This window comes from Bombus pascuorum, chromosome 1 (genome assembly GCF_905332965.1).
Source record: "Bombus pascuorum chromosome 1, iyBomPasc1.1, whole genome shotgun sequence".
Taxonomy (NCBI): domain Eukaryota; kingdom Metazoa; phylum Arthropoda; class Insecta; order Hymenoptera; family Apidae; genus Bombus; species Bombus pascuorum.
The window spans coordinates 31,944,052-31,962,894 of record NC_083488.1 but is presented as its reverse complement, the minus strand read 5'-3'; the positions used below and the strand labels follow the sequence as shown (position 1 = coordinate 31,962,894).

Genomic DNA, 18,843 nt, shown 5'->3' with positions numbered 1-18,843 from the left:
GTCATAATATTTCACCAAAATTCCTATCAATAAATATATTATTATTGGTAATAATTAATGCCATTAATATATGTACATTACAGAGTACATGTTTGTAATTGCGACGCAAGTGAAAAGAAAATAAAATCTAAATGAAACGAAGACACGTAATCGATAAAACGATCAGGATAGCTTCTAATGGTATCTAGCTTGTCTATTATCCACGTGCTTGTTATCCGCTCCATTCTTCACGATTCTCTAATATAATTTAATGATAAACTCATCCATCATTTACGAGGAAGGAATGATACTTTCCGGTATAATGCGATTTCTTTTAACGAACGGTCTTCTGACTTGCAGTCACGGAGAAAAATTCCTTTCCCGCTCGGCTAATTGCGAGATTTAATTACGGCGAACAAAGTTAAGAAAAGTCCGACTCGAATAAACACGCTCTACCAGCGTCCAGTTTGCCCTTCCTGTTTCGGGAGCGGAAGAAAAAGGATCGTCGCGAAAGTTGAAACGGTCCACGTTCAAAAAACGAACGGATTCGCAGATACGATTTGTTTCATAAAGCACGATAGTCAAGCTATTCTCCTATTACAATCGATTTAACGTTGACGTCGCTAATGAACCAAATTTTTCTCTTATATTTCAAACTTACGATCATTGGTCCGCAATTAGATTTATAGTTTACCTAGAAACAATAATTTCTTTTTGTAGAGATTATCATCTTTTCCTTTTTTTATTAACTTTTATTAACTGCAGAAAGAAATATAGAATTTTCTGTATAGAAGAATTCTTTATGTTTTAGAGGTTTCCAAATTATCGAGATTTCGATAAATATTTTGATACATGTTTATGCATTTATGAGAAATTCGAAGGTATAAATATTTTTAAGATGCACGTAATAAAGTAAAATAATAAATATTGTATATATTAATATGTATTAAAAATACAAAATACAAAAATATTGCAATATTAATGCTATATATTGTATTAACGATTGAATAAAGAACAGCGTAATATTTAGCGAGTGAAAATAATTTCTCTTTACCTTTCATTCCTCTAGTTAGAAAGTAAATAATAAATTCGAAAAACGTCCAACAGAAAAAAATACGTTACATTTTTTCACTTCGTTCTTCCATACATATTCATGGTGATTTAACTTACATAGTAGCAGTTACGAACCGTTTCATACATGATAAATTAAAACTCGATAAATCATCGACACGAAGTTACCTCTAATTAAATGCCACCAATCGCATCTTTCCTGATGAATGCACCGGTTAAAACGTATCCGACCAAATTTTCACTGAATCGACACAGAACAACAAATCGACTCACCAGTTCTCCATCAGTTGCAAACATTTCTAACCCTACAACCAAAAACCTTATGTTTCTCCTAATATTTTCTGCGCACTACCATATTTCGCATTGTATCTCGTGTCTTAGTAACTAACAGTACATAATAAGCAATTTCGAAGGAAAAAATAAATTTATATAAAAATCAGGTATCTTGGCTAAAACAAAATCGTGGTGTTGCAAAATTATTTTATCACCTTCTACCTTAGTGGCTGTTGTCTCTACCAATATCCGTTAACTATACATAGTTACCTGAGGAAACATCAGATGCCAAAATTAGATTACAGTCACGTGGAAAAGTCTATTGAAATTCGCCGTGCATATGTCCTACAGCGAGGTACGTCGAATTTGCGAGACAAGGAGCCGCGGTTATCAAGATAGAAAGGATAGAAAGGAAACGAGAAAGTAGAAGAACCAACGAGAGAAAGAAACAGAGAAGGAAGGAGAGAATGCACTCGCTCAAACCGCCATGCAAATATTTACTCATGGAGCGAGTAGATCGTGCAAAAATAGCCCCTGTTTCTCTCTTTCTCTCTCTAGTTACATCTTCCTTCTCGTATCTCTTTTCCTCCTTGTTTCACTCGTTCTTCCATCTCTGCTTGTCTCCCATCTGTTGGCAATTCCCTTCCTATCGCCCTCTCTTTTCTGTTCTCGTATTCTTACCCCGTCTTTCTTCCTACCGCGTTCCCGCAGGTATCGCGAATTGTAAACTCACCTGAAAGATCTGCTTGAGGGAGAAGAGAGCTCGTCGTAGCTCGCGGCCCTCGCTGTTCAGCAATTTTTCTGCAACAGACAAGCAACACGCAACCATTTATTATAATAATACCGTACGGTCGGACCGCATTGTTGCGGCTCTGGAGGATGGGTATTGGGTGGGAGTCGGTCAGTCGGCCTTCTTTTTTAGCGCAAATGGTTATTCTGCTCTTTTCTTATTGTACTTTGTTTTTCTTAGTGATGATGTTGTGGGAGACTGGTAGTTACGTTTTAAACAACTAGGCACTTGTTAACATGGTTCGATCGAGTACCATAAGAACGATTGCACGCTGAAGAATGTAAAATTTGTAAGTAGATAACATCGATATAAGAAGCGTTAATGAGAGAATAATTTTTGTGTAGACTGTTTGAGGTTGAAGAAAGGTAAGTTGAGATATAAAGGAGCGAGTATTTTATGTTACTTTTTACAAATTTATATATGAATTACCTTCTTCTTTCCTTTGAACATTTATTAGCGAGAACAATAGAGACGTTAACGAAACACCGTATTACATACTTCAGCAACTATACATTAACCAGACGTTACCGGATCATTCAAATTCATACTAGTATATCTTGAGAAATAGATCGTCGCATATTATACTTAATTTACATTAATTTTCTATGAATCTCGTTTTTTCCCGATTGCAAGCAAGTACCTTTCTACTAGAAAATATCACGAACTTAGCCTGAAAATATGTACCATTAGGTTTTCAGAAAAGCCTTTCTATTACAGACTTTACAACGACGCATCTTTATACGAACATGAAATCTAATCTGTCGAACGTTGTAGTCTTCATCTTGAGAGAACAAAATGGATCATACGTAATTCGATAAAATAATATAAAACGAAAAATGTCGCGCATCCATTATCTCCTTGTGAAACGAAAGAAACTTTTCGGACGACCTAATATTTACATACATACTGCCAGCTTTCTGTTTCTCGACTTATTTTCCGATCCTTCTATAAAAGATGAAAATTTCTCTCCCATTTTTCATTTTTTTTTTTTTTTTATAAAAATGATGTGATTGTTCTTCTACGTGGTCGATAAGGAAATTGACTGCAGCTGCTTACGCTCTAACGGTGCCTCGAAAGTGGTCGACGGTTCGCGCTGAAGGCGCGCGCAAAAGCGAACAAGCCACCCGGAAGTTCGTTTAGCGTAGGAAGATCAGGAACAGCTAGGTACACCGGCGGCGCTTTTGTTTCCAACGTTAAGCATTGTCGACGCGCCGTAGGGACTCGTTAATTATCAACTTCTCTTCGCGTCCGATTAAATCATTCGCTAGGTTTCTGAACGTGCTTTTCTTCCCTTCGTATTATCATTCTCCCAAATCCTTTTCCCTGCTATATTCGATCTCTAATCCGATCTAAGCGAAAGAAAACTACCTACGAACGAAATAGAAGAAAAATTTATCCCGTGGAGAAACTGACAAAAGGAAAAACACGGATAAATAATTTACGCGGAGCCGACTTAAACTTTCCCAAGAAGATCTGAACGGACGATTTCACATCGTCGCACAATAATTCAATGGGGACCATTCCTCTCCTCGGTTGAAATCATTTATCGGGTTTAATTAGAGGAAAACCGGTAATTAAGTCCGCGATTAATTTTACACGACGAATTCACTGTTCCGCCTCTATTATCCAGCTACACCCCCACTTGCCGTTTCACGCTCTTTCGTCGGGCTTCTATCATCCTTTTTCAATCGTGGGTCGACCGTATTACTAATACTAATTGAATTCCATTTCACCAGCGGCGCACTAAATTCAATTTCACGGGACTCGGCGGTCGCCCAGAGATTTTCCAGCCTGCTGGAAATCCAGAGGAAGTGCGAGCAAGAGGGAAAACAGGTTAAAAGAAGTAAGAATAAACGTGCATAAAAAAGAGGGTGAAGAGAGAAGGAGAGAGGAAGAGGCAGAGAGGGATACAGAGACCCTGTTACTCGGTGTTAGTACGGCGAAAAATCGGAAAATACATTATCTCTCGGAAAAATCGAAGAAATACACGACGTCGTGGAATAAAGAAAGGAAAACCGGAAACTGTCCGTGTCAATTTTACGCGTCCAACCTCCATTCCCGCTTCGTGATACACTGATTCTACGGTTTCGAGCAGTGCATGCTCGGATGCACGCTCTATCGAACAGCACGAATGTTGATAATTGCTTGTATCGGTGTCAATGGGCGAATAATTTCATCTGCGACGCGTTGACCGTTCCATTATACTGCACGCAAGCTTGTTACAATCTGGTTGCTGTTCGATTATTGAGAACTGCAACTAGAAGCTACGAACGCTGATTACGAGCTACTTAATAGCGATTATAATTAGTAGGAGAATATTTTATGGTTGTGGTAAATTGTGTAAGATAACAGAGACAAGTATTACGATTACGATACGGTTTAGTAATTGTTTGCCCCGTTTTCAAATCATATTTTCAAAAATATTGACAGGGATCAGATTTTTCTGCAAAATCCTTGTACAATTGAAATAATTCCTGTATGAGGTTTTAAACGCTTAATAAAGAGAATCGTTTAGAAATTTGTAATTCTATCGTGCGCGTTAAAAATCTTATTTCGTTTCTGACCTGATGAATTGGTTTCTTTTTATTGATATTAAAAGTTGTCATTAATACGATTCTATGTGAAAGAAGGATTACGACAGATGGCATAGGGTGATTAATGTTTGGCAAAATTAATGCGAGAATTATACGAATGCAGAATTACTTCGCATATTCGAACGGGAAAAAATAGACGTTGATTAATTCCACAGGCGTGAAAAAGTCATTAGGATTCAATGACTTATTCAACGTTCGATATCACATTCATGCTAAGAAAAGTACCTTCGTATTAAAAAAAGAAGATCCCGAGGAAGAAAGAACGAAACAAACAAATCTGTAGTTTGCATTAGGATTCGGAAATACGTTTCAAAGTTCGATCACTTGTACGTGAAACCAACGAGTAGAACTAAAATTAATTAAGATTAAAATATTCTCTAGTTGTTCAGGCGAGATTAAAATTAATCTAGCGACAAGAATTATGAAGAAAATATAATTTAGCATAAATTCATTAAATAAATTCTCACGTAGAGTGTTTTTCCTAACGCACAGATTATTTGATTATTTCTTCTAGAGCCGGCGAGGAATATCTTTCAACGTCGTTCGCTCTCGATTAAATAAAATCGTCAATGGTATGCGACAGCCGCCATAAAGTGACAAAAAGCGTCAGAGAAAAAGACGTGGAATGGAAAGTGGCGTGCAAAAGGAACAGGGAAACGCAAACCGCGAACCTTGCCGGATTTTTATGAAACCCGAGCCGGTCGTGCAATTGAGCTAATTTCCATACCCACGACTCTGCGTAATTTCGCAAACTCGCAAGGACGAGTCGTTCCGTTCAAGGATTTCGACTCTGAGAATTTATCGGTTTTCGTCCTCGACTTTGGCTATCTCTCCAACGATACGGCATGAATTACCATAGAACCGACCGTAAAGCTTACGCGTTAGATATACATCGCGTTATCGACCGTGTAGATTCCTTTGAATTTTTGTGAACGCTTGACAAAATAACGGAACGTGAACGTTTATCGTGAAACAGGAAGTACCGTCACGGATTAACGCGTGAAAATCTCGAACGTTCTTGACAAATCTACTTGATTTGCATATTTTGAAACGGGTATTTCTGTTTCACGATAGTTTCAACGAATATCCCTCAAAAACGAATACTTTCTCGTTTTGGCATTTGATTCCGAACGATAAGTTACGATATTACGCGTGTTACGAGAATGAGACGATAATTATTGATTCGTTGGAGTAACTATATGATCGAACAACTATCAGCGAAACATTCTTTAAGTCAAGGTAACGAAACATCTGTGAGTAAAACTTGATGACAAGTGACGCAACCACTGGAATGTAAATAGAATTTCTGCCAAATTGAAACGGCTAAGGATCTGTGAGCAGAACTTTCGTCGAACGTCGCAACCGAACATTTCCAAGCAGAACTTCTCGTCAAATCGACATAACATTAGCAGTAGAATTTCCATCCAACAGACTTAACCGAACAATTCCGACTAAACTTTCGTCCAATTGACGTAACTAACTATTTGTGTGTAGAAATTTCATCGAACTCACGTAACCACGTATTTTAACCGCAAATGCAAAACTTCCATCGTATCGTCGGCGCACACCGGTCAGCTTTTTAAATATCCGTGGTAAAAAGATTTTCTGATTCTAATCTTGAATTTCACCCAGTTGGCATATCTCGTTTTTATATTGCCTTTATCTAAACGTGTCCAATTTTGTTTTACTCCTTCGGTTCGCTTCTTTCTCGAATTAAAATCCACGCTATACCAGAATACGAGCGATTCGAGAAAAATTCAACGGCAGCGTTTTGCAGCGGCGGCAACTCGCGACACAAAGCGTATCACCGGTCTCGTTTGCTCGAAAGAAAGAAAATATCGTTTTCATTCATACGGTCTTATCTGTTCGTCTGTGTTTCTTTCTTTCGCGCGCCACGCCCTCGTGTTCTTCGACTCACGGTTTACGGATCCCAATTCGCGACTCCTTTCGCGGAAAAGGAGACCCGCGCGACCGCATAATCGACTGCTATCACGCGATCTTTAAATGCATTATGCATGTCGGCCTGTTACGGCCTAAAGGGGAGAGGTAAAGGGTGAAACAGAGACGGACATATGCGAGCACAAGTAATTAGGAATCGCTGTAGGGGCCGCGTACGAGACGAAAGAGTCAGAATCGAGCAGTGTGCCGAGGGAGTAGCTCGAGAGAGAAAAGTAGACAGGAGCATAAGGCAAGAGGACGAAGAAGAAGGAAGATAAGGAAGCAACGAGTTCGAGAAAGAGAGGTGGAAGGACCCATCTTCTAAGAATAGCGGTCCCAAGGCCCTCGGGCCCTTGGCCCCTTCGTAATCAGTGACCATATAAGCAGAAACCTGTCTCCTTTTACCCTACGAACGTCGGGTCCTCTCTGTTCGAGACGTTAAGCAAGCTCACTGGTTCGTAACGCCGCGTTGCAACTCCGCTGGATCCTTTTTCCATTGAGTTTCTACGTTAGGTAGCGTGTGCCAGTGCAGCGCATCGTTACGACACTAAAAATCGAGAAAGCGAGAACGTCCTTGTATACGAGTTTGGGGTAATCGTTATGATCTTTGCGAGTTTTCTGATTTCCTTTGATATTGTTGAATTAGCTAGTCGATGATAATTACAGGCGAAGCTGAAAGGACGTCGAATCACGGTTTTTATTGCGTAGTTTGATTAATTCGCTATGACTAATTCACTTTGGCTAACGTTACTCGTTTTTTAATTCGTCACTATTAATACTCAAAAGAGCAAGAAACGTCGGAGATTATAATTTCGTCCGACAGCTGTATCGCACCTATCGATGCATGTTGTACAAGCGGAAAATGTGCGATTTACAATTAAATTGTAGAAGCGAGGAATTGTATAACACGGATACAAAGAAAGATGCCCAAATTTATAAAATTTCTTTGAAATAGGAAAATTTTCAACATGGAAAATACGGCGAAAATAATGTTTATTAAGAATCGTCAAATTTTAGACTGGTTTTACTACCGTTCTCTATAATCACGTTCATATTTTCAAAGAAAGAACGACGATTTTAATTGGACCATCTCTGTCAGAGGCGGCAAAGCATGTTGAAAACGCAAAAAATGAAGAACTTCTATAGCTGTTACTTGCCTCTAAGACGAAGAATTTTGCGAGTGACGCTAGGAAGAAAATGGCGCGCAATACGCGAGGTGTCGACTATGTTACGCTTGGTGTGATCTTAAGCAGCAGCCAACATGCTCGTTGCTCGCATAAACGACCAGTTACCAACTCCGTAATTATACCACACGAGTTTTTAATTAATCGAATGTATTAATACAAGAATATAGCCCTAATTTTTAAATTGTAGCATGTTCAAATAAATTTTTGAAGACGAGCGACTAAAATACAAAGGAGAGGCAATTCCAAAAAGAATTATTCAAATTAGGATAGGAATATTTTTAACATTTTCGGACGAACTGAACAAATTTTCAAGTATTTCCCAACAAATTTTCTAATAAAGATAAAATGCAAACAAATTAAGTTACTATAATGAGGAGGAAAACGAAAAATATACTATAAGAATTTTCATAAAAAATGATTCGATAAAATGGAAGACAACGTAAGAAAAAAGAATTAAATTTTCAGGATCGATTAATCGTTCTATACTTTTAAAGCTTCTAGTGGAAAAATAACTAATTACAATCAATCGAATATCGATTTACATATTCCATTTATACTTTTTAAATCAACTATCCAAATCCATGTGGAAGAAGAAGCAAAGAAAAATGAATAAATTAAATGACTAACATCGCATATCCAAACGACGCGGAGTTTAAGACAGCAAAGACAAATAAATTCGCAAAGTATCTCCGTAATCGACAAGAATTTCAACATGCAAAGAAAATGCCAAGAAAGCGGTAAAGATGAAGTCTATTTCAAGGTCGAATAGACCAGACTAGAGTTGCTGAGGGTGTACGAAATCCGATTCCACGTGTCGCGTGATGCGTGCGAAACATAGCTCACTTTGGAAGCGTTTCCTACAGCAAGTCTTCTTCCGTTCTTGCATTAATTGCCGCCGATTACCGTAATCTCTACTGGAGATCTACAATTTTTATAATTACTAATATTAACGGCAAACCTATCGAAACCACCACTTATACAATTCATTTATGCGATTATAACGATATTAAAATTACATTAACGTAATCTCTAGCGGAGGATCTGCGCTTCTTCACAACTAACAACACTAATATCCTACTAACTTTCTAAAGGATCGAAATTTCTCCTTAGTAATTATGATAATCCATATCGACTACCGTCATTTTCAACGGAAGATTCGCGGCTTTTACGATTATTATTTTAGTTAGTCGTTCGTATCAAAGATGTTCTAAGTTTGTCGATTTAATTAGGAATCGATGATTCTACCTGGTTTCTCATATATATAGTGGTTCGTATTTAGATTTAAGAAAATTGTTTGATTACGAGTTTGGCGAACACGCTAAATTCCGTGGCCTTGTCCAATGGACGAGGCCGCAAAGAGCTCGATTATTAACGAGCAAATTACTAATAACGGGATCGAAAATTTTACAAGAGGAACTGGCGTTGCTCCAGGGCAAAATTAAAACGAGCAAATCATTACACGAGGCCATTTTGCCCACTCGTCGATCGATGACCAGTGAAACGATTGTTTTTGCCCAACGGACGAATTAAGGAGAGAAAAAAAGTACGTCCAATTTATTGCCTATAAGGAACTTCTGTGTAATTTGCGCGGAAAAAAATATTTGTCCTATAATTATGAAACGTACAAAAAAAAAAAAAAAAAAAAGAAAAAACGGAATGATAGAAAATTGAATCTGGAACGTGCGAAAGAGAAAATGAATGGTGTACTCAATTAGTAGAACCGTACAAATATATTTTATATCCTTTTTTTCTGCGACCCAAAAGAAGGGAGCGAAGTATCAAAGAAGATCTTTCGGAAGAACGAGAAAATAAAGTACTCGGGAATAAATTTTAAAAAATCCTCTGTAAATTTCAATTTAATTTCAATTTCCTTTCTGACTAATCTTACGAAACTCACTAACTTCAACTTCTAAATAAAAATAAATAAAGGAACTTGTGTAAACCAACAGGAATCAATTCAAAACTAATGAAATTCAAATTACTTATTCAAACGTACTTAAAATTCATAGACAACTAATATTCGTAGTAATAAACTTTTACGCTATTAAATATGACACCAATACTTTTCTTTCTCTTCTAACAGATACTATTTAAATATTCAGTCTATATTTACATTATTACAAATCTTTCAATTATACGAATACAAGTATAATACAATAAATCTGAACAAGTTCCACAAGGTACAATGCAAGTACACCATGCTATATCTTAAATACGAAGAAGAACAAAGTTGCACAACTCGCGAATTAAAGGATTCAATTTGCTCGAAGGCACTGGAATTATTCAATCCCGTGTGTCACGAATCAGCAATTAAAGAAATCGAACAATTGCAGTAGACACGCCTCCGATGATTTACGTTGCTTTAATCATCCGTATTAAAGACAGCCGTTTCCCCCATCGAGGGTGGACAGGCCGTGGTGCCGTTGAAATATAGACGCGGCCAGGAAACGACGAAATATCGAGAATAAGCGAAAGGGCCGACAGGTTTCGCGAGAGACGAAGGTACACGAAGCACCGTTAAAATATGTAAAACGACACGGTCCACGTCGGCTTCCGCTCCTCCTTCCTCCGCCCTTTTCTTTTTTCGTCCTCCTCTTTTTTTCAGCCGCTTATTCTGGACCTTCGATCATCTCTCCTCCACCAACTTCGTAGGGTTCAACGAACGGCTACGGCCCGCAGGTGAATTCTGCGGGACGACCAGACGCGAGCCCGAGGTTTTCGTGTCGTTCGATTTGCCAAACTTGAATCGCGCAGCGGTTAGTTAGCGTTTTCTGTTTCTGCGATCGACATGGTAGACTCATTTCCCAGCGTTGCTTAATTGGTTTAGCGAGACCGCGTGCAGGATCGAATTCTACGATAATTGAACGATTTTTTGTTCCCGGACCGTGGAAAACGATTGGGAACTCGGTTCCAGTTGTTCGATTGAGCAATTTCATTCTGAAGAATTCTTTGTCGTCGATACTCTGTGGTTTTTTGCTTGCGCAGATAATAATTGTATCAACCAACGATAGAGTTATTTCAGATAGCCAGTTATTTCAATCAGTTACTCGAAAGTTTAGCGATGATTATTTATATATATTGTAAAAATAAATGCCAAAGATATTGTATATTTTTCTTGTTAATTTATAGCGAATGGATAATTGTTTATTTCTGTATATTGAATCTGAACAAGTCAACATCCTTGTTTCTTTGGATTATAATGCAAATGCTGAACTCTCTTATACAATAAATAATAATATTCAAGGATCGATAAATTCTATCCAAGTTATAAATTTCTATTGCACAATTTTGCTGTTTTATAGCAAATGGAACAATAGGGCAATTAGATGGTCTGTAATGTATAAAATTAATATGTTTATTAAATTGTCACTGCTACGACGAGAGCATTTATACACTTGTAATTTCATTTATTGTAACCTTGTAATCTGCAATTTGTAAAATTTCACGAGTAATGTTACTTCAATCGTGCAAGAAAGTCATGATGATAAATTATTTTATTACATTTAATAAATAAGAAAGAAGACCAAATATCTAAATCTAAAGTCCCTGAACAACAGGAGAAAATTATTTAAATTAACGAGTATTTTATTACAATAAAGTTATTCCATTTGAAAATTGTAATAAGAATTTTCAATATATATATTCTAACTAGTAACAAGTGTTACGGGAAAGAAAGTCATCAAGTTTCCTTTAGATTCTTGCTAAGATTACTTCATTGTACATATCAAACTGTTCGTAACTCAACACGTTTCTTTTCATTACAGCGACAGATGCTTCGACTCAATTTGCAAAAACCCGTACGTCCATCTCGTCGCCGACATTCTAGACAACAACTTCATCACTTTTAATTACTCGTCACCTCCTTAGCTTCTCTCAGACGGACGCATGTAATTAGAGGTAGCCCGACGACCGATTTCAAACGTAATAACAAGCTGAACGAGCACCCGCTAAGAAACTCTATCACGTTTTAACGTCCGTTTAATTACCGTCTGTTTCAGAGGAAAGAATTTTTCTGCTAAAAACGCAACGTTGCCGTTGAGTCAACTTCTCCACGAGTCAATGCGCGTAACGCTGTGACAAAAGACCGGCAAACGATATATCAGTGTATTATTTTGATATTTTTATCGTAAACGAACTTTTACGCTTTTCGATCATTTAATTTAAGTTTGTTTAAAATAAAAATGATTCTAATAACTAGAGTTTTAAACGTTGAAATCTGGAACTTATGTACATTCTTACATCGACGGTAAATTTAAGAAAGCAAATTTTGCGTGCATGTTCTTTGAGCGTTTTTTTTTTTTTAATCTATGTACGTTTATCTTATCTTACTTTATAAATAAGTCAAGATAGTAGAATTATGATTTTCATCAACATACATGAAGATTGCAACTAGTACTGATTATACAATTATTTTTCAAATTTGCGTTTCCAAGATTCGTTATTTACACAGAGATTAGTTGTATGTTTTAAATTTACAAAACCAAAGAATATTTTCCTATTATGCATTCTGTTAGAAATTTCGAAATATTTCATCAAAGATCTGTTTTAAACCTGCTGGATTCTTTCAACTTTTGCGTCTCGTTCTTACTCTCGTTTCAATAAAGGATTTTAATGGTTTCGAAGAATATATATGTTAATGAAGAGTTTTCCATTTCATTCTCAAACCTAAAAGATATTTCAACATAGAAGGACGCAATTGTCAATCGGAAATGAACCGACGAGCGCAGCTTAATCTCAACACATTATCAATTGTATATTATCGAATAATAATCAATTACTAACAGTATTTAAATAATGTTCATAAGGCGTAAAAAAGTTGCAACGATTCAAGATGACGTAAAGTTTGGTGTAAAGGAAAACGCGATAAGAATGTATAAGGGTTCGTTTGAGTAATTCCTATTAGACAGACTTAAATTTCACGACGCACGCGCTTGATGCAACAACATACTCAAGATTGAATGCACTCAAATATGAGGACAATCACGATTACACTTAGTTAGATCGGTTACACTTGTACAAGCACACACATAGATCGGCACAATATGCTACAGCACGAAAGGCAACGTAGTCACGCTCTCGACTGAAATAACAACGCGTTGCGATAAAATTCGCGCCACAACTTTTTATCGACGATCAGGAGCTCGTACGGAATATATTGGGAAATAAATCTCTCTCTGTTCGTTAAAAAATAATGAGGAGAATCGGCTATTGTGCGCGTTGTGTTTCAAAAGAAACTAGAATTCACTTAACCGAATTTTACGAACTCCAAATTGCGAGATTACGACGCTCGTTTGGGAAACATCTCGCCTCCGTTCTTTCAATTACTCGTCTTTGTGTTGTAAAAACAGATTAATGAATATATGTATATACAGTAGATAGAAGGAAAGTTCGTACAGTTGGATTTTCGGTTTAAAGTGTTATGTAATTTATAAGAACATACAAATGAGACAAAGATAAATGATAATGATCACCGATAATAAAACTCGAATAACAGGTAAGTTGGAAATAAAAATACATACTATATGTGTAAAAGATTCCACGCGCAATTTTTAAAAATAATATAAATATAATATATACAAATTGGAATATTTAAATTTCTACGAGAAAAAATGTATGAAGAGGAAGAGAAAAAAAAACATACCGCGACGATCTTACACAAATCAAGCTCGAATTATATAAAATACTAATCAAAAAAAAAAAAAAAAAAATTGAAGATAAAATTATATATCGTACAAAAACTTCTACGTTTAACATCTAAAAGTAATCCAACGTCTCTACATTTGCGATTTAATATTTAAATCTCGTGGAGAGAAAACGTTTTAACATGGACAAAAAGTAACATAGAATCACGCTTCTGCTTCGCCAGGCGCCGTCGTAACAACCGATCATTTATTACATTTTTTTCCTCCCGCCTCGTTGAATTTCAACTCGACCGACCGGCCGCCGTCTTTTCCCGGGGATTGACAAAATAAGATGTTTCGCCGGTGCTGGCTTGATCGCCTCGCGGCGATCAATCTTTTTTTCCCCTCTTTCTCTGTGCGCCAGAAAAAGGCGACGCGGCTACGTTTTCGTCGACAGCACGAAGAACCGGCGAAGACCCATTTTCACGGTGATTTTAGCGGGAAATCTCGTCGCGTGCCGCACGATTCAATTTTCCTCGGTAATATTATGATTTAACGGGGCCGACCAACCGCCTCGAGCGTCGAGAACGCCTTTCAGTCGTTCCACGACGACGCTGCCGACGACGAAGATGACGTAGACAACGATAGCGACAAATCCGAAATAATTACGAATGCGTTGCCACAAAAATATTATGTCGCGTAGAATCTACGGAAACGATTCGAGAATGTTTGTAATTGCTTAATGGAATTAGTAATTTCGACGAAGTTAGCTTCGTGTAATCGCTTTTCCAATTACGTTTCAACGGGGTGTATTGTTAAGCACTCGGCCTTCCGACATACTTTTCCTGCTTGAATCGGGGAAAAGGATTCGTCGTTGGTACGTAATGCTTTGTAATGGTGAAAAGAAGGTTAAATTGGATTCGCGAGTCATCCTGTGATTGGGGAAGGTACTGCTTCTCTGCTTTTTGTTATTTCTCCTCCTTTTTTCGAACTGCTAGGAAATGAAAGAGGTTGGCTTTTGACAACGAGAAAATGTAGTTTCACTTCTATTTAGATTCAATCAAAATTCTGGTGGGCAATTACATATAGAAAATGAAAATCTAAAGATTTTATATTTACCTATCTAAAGATTTTATAAATACCTATGGAAACAACAATGAGATCGTTCAGACCGCGACGATCAGTTTAATCTAACAATCGTTAAAAGATGAATTATTGTAATCGAAATACTCAATTTCTTATTGAAAATTCGACATACAATTTTTAGCGATATCTAATTTCGACACATTAATTAACAATTAATATTATATATAGAAACGTAACACATTATCCAATATGTTTATTCCGCTTATTTGATACAGTTTATGCTTGCATAAGTAAATCCGTGCGGCATATTACGTAAAAATGAATTGCTATGACGAATTATAAATTGCAGGGGGTAATATATCTAACTATATATCGTATCTATCACTCTATTTTCCCATCGAATTATTCCATCAACGACAATGAAAGAAGAATGTTAATATCAACTGTATGATCACGTATTCAAAATGAAAAGTGTTCATATAATCAACGATTGCCTTTACACAATTATTCTCCATTGCGAAGTCACATTCGCTGCATGAGTCGCGGGTTGAAAAAGAAACTGCATCGCGGTCAGCGGGCACAGTTTTTATTCGACATTGCGTGGTTAACCATCACCTGTCACGGTGATTAATGGCTTGTACTCCCTAGCGAAGCCCTAGGCCGATTTTTGTCGCCGCTACACTGTTCTGCACTTTATACACTGGTCATTACTCTGTGCGACGTTTTCATCAAAAAGAATTACATATCTCGGACAGTAACGTTACATTAGATCTTTCCTCGAGTCGGCTATAGGGGTTCGTGACTTGTTCTCTTTCGAAAATTGATTCAGGTCTCCTTGGTGAACGATAATCACGCAATATGATACGATCCGTGTCATTGGTTGTTAACGAACGCGGATTTCAGACGTGTAATTTGATTATACGCTATTTATGAATGACGAAAGGACAAAACGTTTCAATTAATGATCCTTTAATCCTGATTCAATAAAATACATTGCGATTTCTCGCACTGTCACTAAATCCATATGTTTATCGTTAGTAGATGGCAAATGCTCGAGTAAAAACGAACGAAAGCTTATTCGATGTTGTTTATGCATATGATATCCTTTATGCGATAATTAGTTGGATTTAACATAACGGAAATATCGTTTGCAGAATCTAACAATACGAGTATCGCTGGGTAGCGATAATCGTATGGTTAAAATTATCGATTCATATAATATTTCTATGTAATTATAAATTACCTATTGTGATGTATTAATATGATATACATTTATGTCTGTAATATACATGACTAACATAAATATACCTATTTATCGTAAAATAATATGAATTTTATAATCAAAAAATTGAAATCACGTACACATTGAATAAAAGATATATTGTTTTCAAATTTGTCAGCGAAATATTTCACCGTTCCTGTATGGTAAAATTTGACTGGAGCTTTATTAAATGAACTTTTATTAAAATCGTAACTTGATACTTTTTAATAAAATGTCAAAAGTTAAAATAAATAAAGACTATATTTTGTCGGGAATATTAATATTTTCAACAAAACTAAAATGAATATTGAAAAAAAATAGTAAAAAAGCTGAATATATTCCATTTCCTAAACAGTTTCACTTTTATATTTCCAAAAGAATTTCTAATTATTTTTACAACTAGTAATCCCACTCTTTCGAACCTCGATATACCTATGTACATCTAATCTCTCACGTTTGATCATTATTATATGGATGATTCATGAATCAGTGTCAATGATTCGAGAAAACGATATTTCCTATGTGGCTAACGATTCTTTATCGATCATCGGACCGAAACGCAGTAAGTGGAGCAAGATTTGACCCAGCGATGCTGGTTAGAGGTCGGGGAATCGTCGTGAATCGGATGATCCATCCAAGTGGATCGTGGGAGCCTGTGGCTAGATTCGAATCGAGTCTCGGATGTACTCACCTATGATAGTATGCACCCTCACAGACAGCTGTGTCCTGAGGACGATCGAATTTTTTCGGCTGTAACAGAGGAAAATAGAGAACGACATTAATGATCGATTAACTATTCAAAATTTGTATATTATATATTTATAATTTAAATAGTATAAACAATTCCTGTTCATTGAATTAGAATTATGAATAATTAAAAAACATCGATTGTTATAAAATTGATATCGTTCACAAAATTGTATAAATGCGTCATTTACTTTTAGGAGAATTGTACTTTTGAACTTAATGGATGAACCTAATCATAGCGAGATGATGTCAGAATCATAAAGTCAACAAAAATAGACTAGTTACGTTTTCCCCGTGTATTTTTCAAGCGACCAAGTACTTTTATACGTCACCATATTAGCAAATCTTTCATGTCGACCAACTGTGTCTCGATTTTCAATTCTTGGCCATTTCCTGATCCAATAGTACTAACCAATAACACGCCGGTCAAAAAATGGGTTAAGCATTCGAAGAACGTCGCGGGTGCCCGTGGCTGAAAAATCATCGGGACATCGCGTAATTACCTCTTAGACGATGGGCCGATACTAATTATTCGTTGTGAATTAATCGAGCCTGCCGGTCGGTAATTACTTAATTGAGGCTGCGTGAGCGCTTGCACAACGCTTGCACCGGCTCGCCGTATAGAACGCGGCTCGGCGCGACACGAATTGGGTTAGAGTGGCTCCGCTCGGAATCTGCCTCGTGCACCTTGGCTAGCCGCGGCGAACTTTAAGGCCCTGCGAACCTTCCCACGCCACGCGTCCCTGAGAAACTACGGCGACCGCGTGCACAAAGGATTTCAGACGAGGACGAGAAGACGAGGAAGAAGAACAAGGAAAAAAGACCGAGGGGTGCCAGGGAGGACGAAGAGGAGACCAGAAAAGAGAGAAGACGAAGACACCGGCACGGCGGCATGAGCGAGCGTCAAACACATCCGGGGCAAAAAAGTCGGCTACGTACGCGCGCGTTAATAATGTTTCCGCTCGTTAAACGAGCGAGACGGAGCGCGATTACGCGTTTTGCTTTTCCCACAAGCTAAACACGTACGTAGAGGAGACCGAGACACGGGGCGACGTGGTCGTGTGCAAATGCCCCGTCGTTCGCGGAACACGCTGCACCGGCCGCGATTCTAGCGCGAGCGCGAGGGTCTCCGGAGATCGATCCCCGATTAAGCGCGATTGTGTACGCTGTCTTCATGAAAATTTCAAAGCCGTGATGAGAAATCGTTTTTCTAACGCCGAGCTGTGTGCATCGCCGCAACTGTACAGACTAGAAACGCTGCAGTGTTTAGGAAGGGGGTGAGATTCTTGCGAGACAAAAGTAAAGCTATGTGCATTGTGCTTAGGAATTACATTTGCTTGACTTCTTGCATATGTATTTCGTTTGACGTTGTGTATGTAAAACTGGTCCAAATTCTAGTGTGCAATGTCAAAAATATTATTTACAAAAATATTGGGGAAGTAGTGGTTTTATTATTGTTAATTAATAAGAAAGGAAAAGTTTCTTAATTGAGATCTTGATTCTTTTTAATTTTCTTAATTTCTCTATCAGTCAGAAGTTTGGAAGCATTAGATACGTGCAGCATAAAATTGAAAAATTTAATAAGAAGACAGCATAGATTTCTTATCACCTTAGGCAACTTGTTCGACGAGAATCTATCAAATTAAAAAAAGTTACTATTGATATTTATACTATAACATTAATTTTGAATTAATACAGATTAGCAGGAAATTTAGTATAAGTACAATTAAAAAAATAATTCCATGGTTTTGTCTAGTAGTATAAAGTATGAGTTTGCAGAAAGTAACATTTTTATCGCTAGCCCAATTCCAAATAAAGTTTGATTGTAGCAATACCAAAATTCATTAATAAAATAGACATAATATAATTTGATATATAATAGGCGCATGTGAATCACAGATTACTCTCATCACGGGTCAATACAGTTTCTACTAATTGCGAGATTCTATCAGGTACTCCCAGATTCCAGGTTCTCCAAGGATCCGATCCAAGTGGATCACGGAAGTTCTAATATTCAGAAGTCAGAAACACCCATGATCGTCAATAATCGAGAGTAACGAAGGCATTAGAGTTTGTTTCTCAAGCATCAAAATTTTGAAGTACATCGTGATCTTAGCAATATTAATTCGACGATCCTAGGATCTCGAGCACTCTTGGCATACCTTGGTACCCTGGGACCTTGAAGACTATGGCTCCTTTGCGTCGCTAGACTTTGGAAACCTTTCTCGACAACCTTCGAATTTGGAGAATTTGGGAACTTCATACGCTCTAATGCTTCCAGAAATCTAAGTCATTC

At 37.3% G+C, this 18,843-nt stretch overlaps 1 protein-coding gene and 1 long non-coding RNA gene across 4 annotated transcripts in view; one reads left to right on the top strand and one right to left on the bottom strand.

Annotated features, from left to right (window-relative positions):
- Nucleotides 1-11,997, top strand: part of LOC132910619 (uncharacterized) — a 33,685-nt gene extending 21,688 nt beyond the window's left edge. The window contains exons 2-3 of the long non-coding RNA XR_009658800.1: nt 11,597-11,753; nt 11,831-11,997. This is a non-coding gene — a long non-coding RNA (uncharacterized LOC132910619). The remainder of the gene's footprint in view (nt 1-11,596; nt 11,754-11,830) is intronic.
- Nucleotides 1-18,843, bottom strand: part of LOC132910477 (FH1/FH2 domain-containing protein 3) — a 248,971-nt gene that overhangs the window by 68,654 nt on the left and 161,474 nt on the right. For all 3 annotated transcript variants that reach the window (XM_060966223.1, XM_060966218.1, XM_060966210.1), the window contains 2 exons: nt 16,492-16,550; nt 2,057-2,124 (listed from right to left, as the gene is read on the bottom strand). In XM_060966223.1, coding sequence (XP_060822206.1) covers nt 2,057-2,124; nt 16,492-16,550 — 127 coding nt within the window. The remainder of the gene's footprint in view (nt 1-2,056; nt 2,125-16,491; nt 16,551-18,843) is intronic.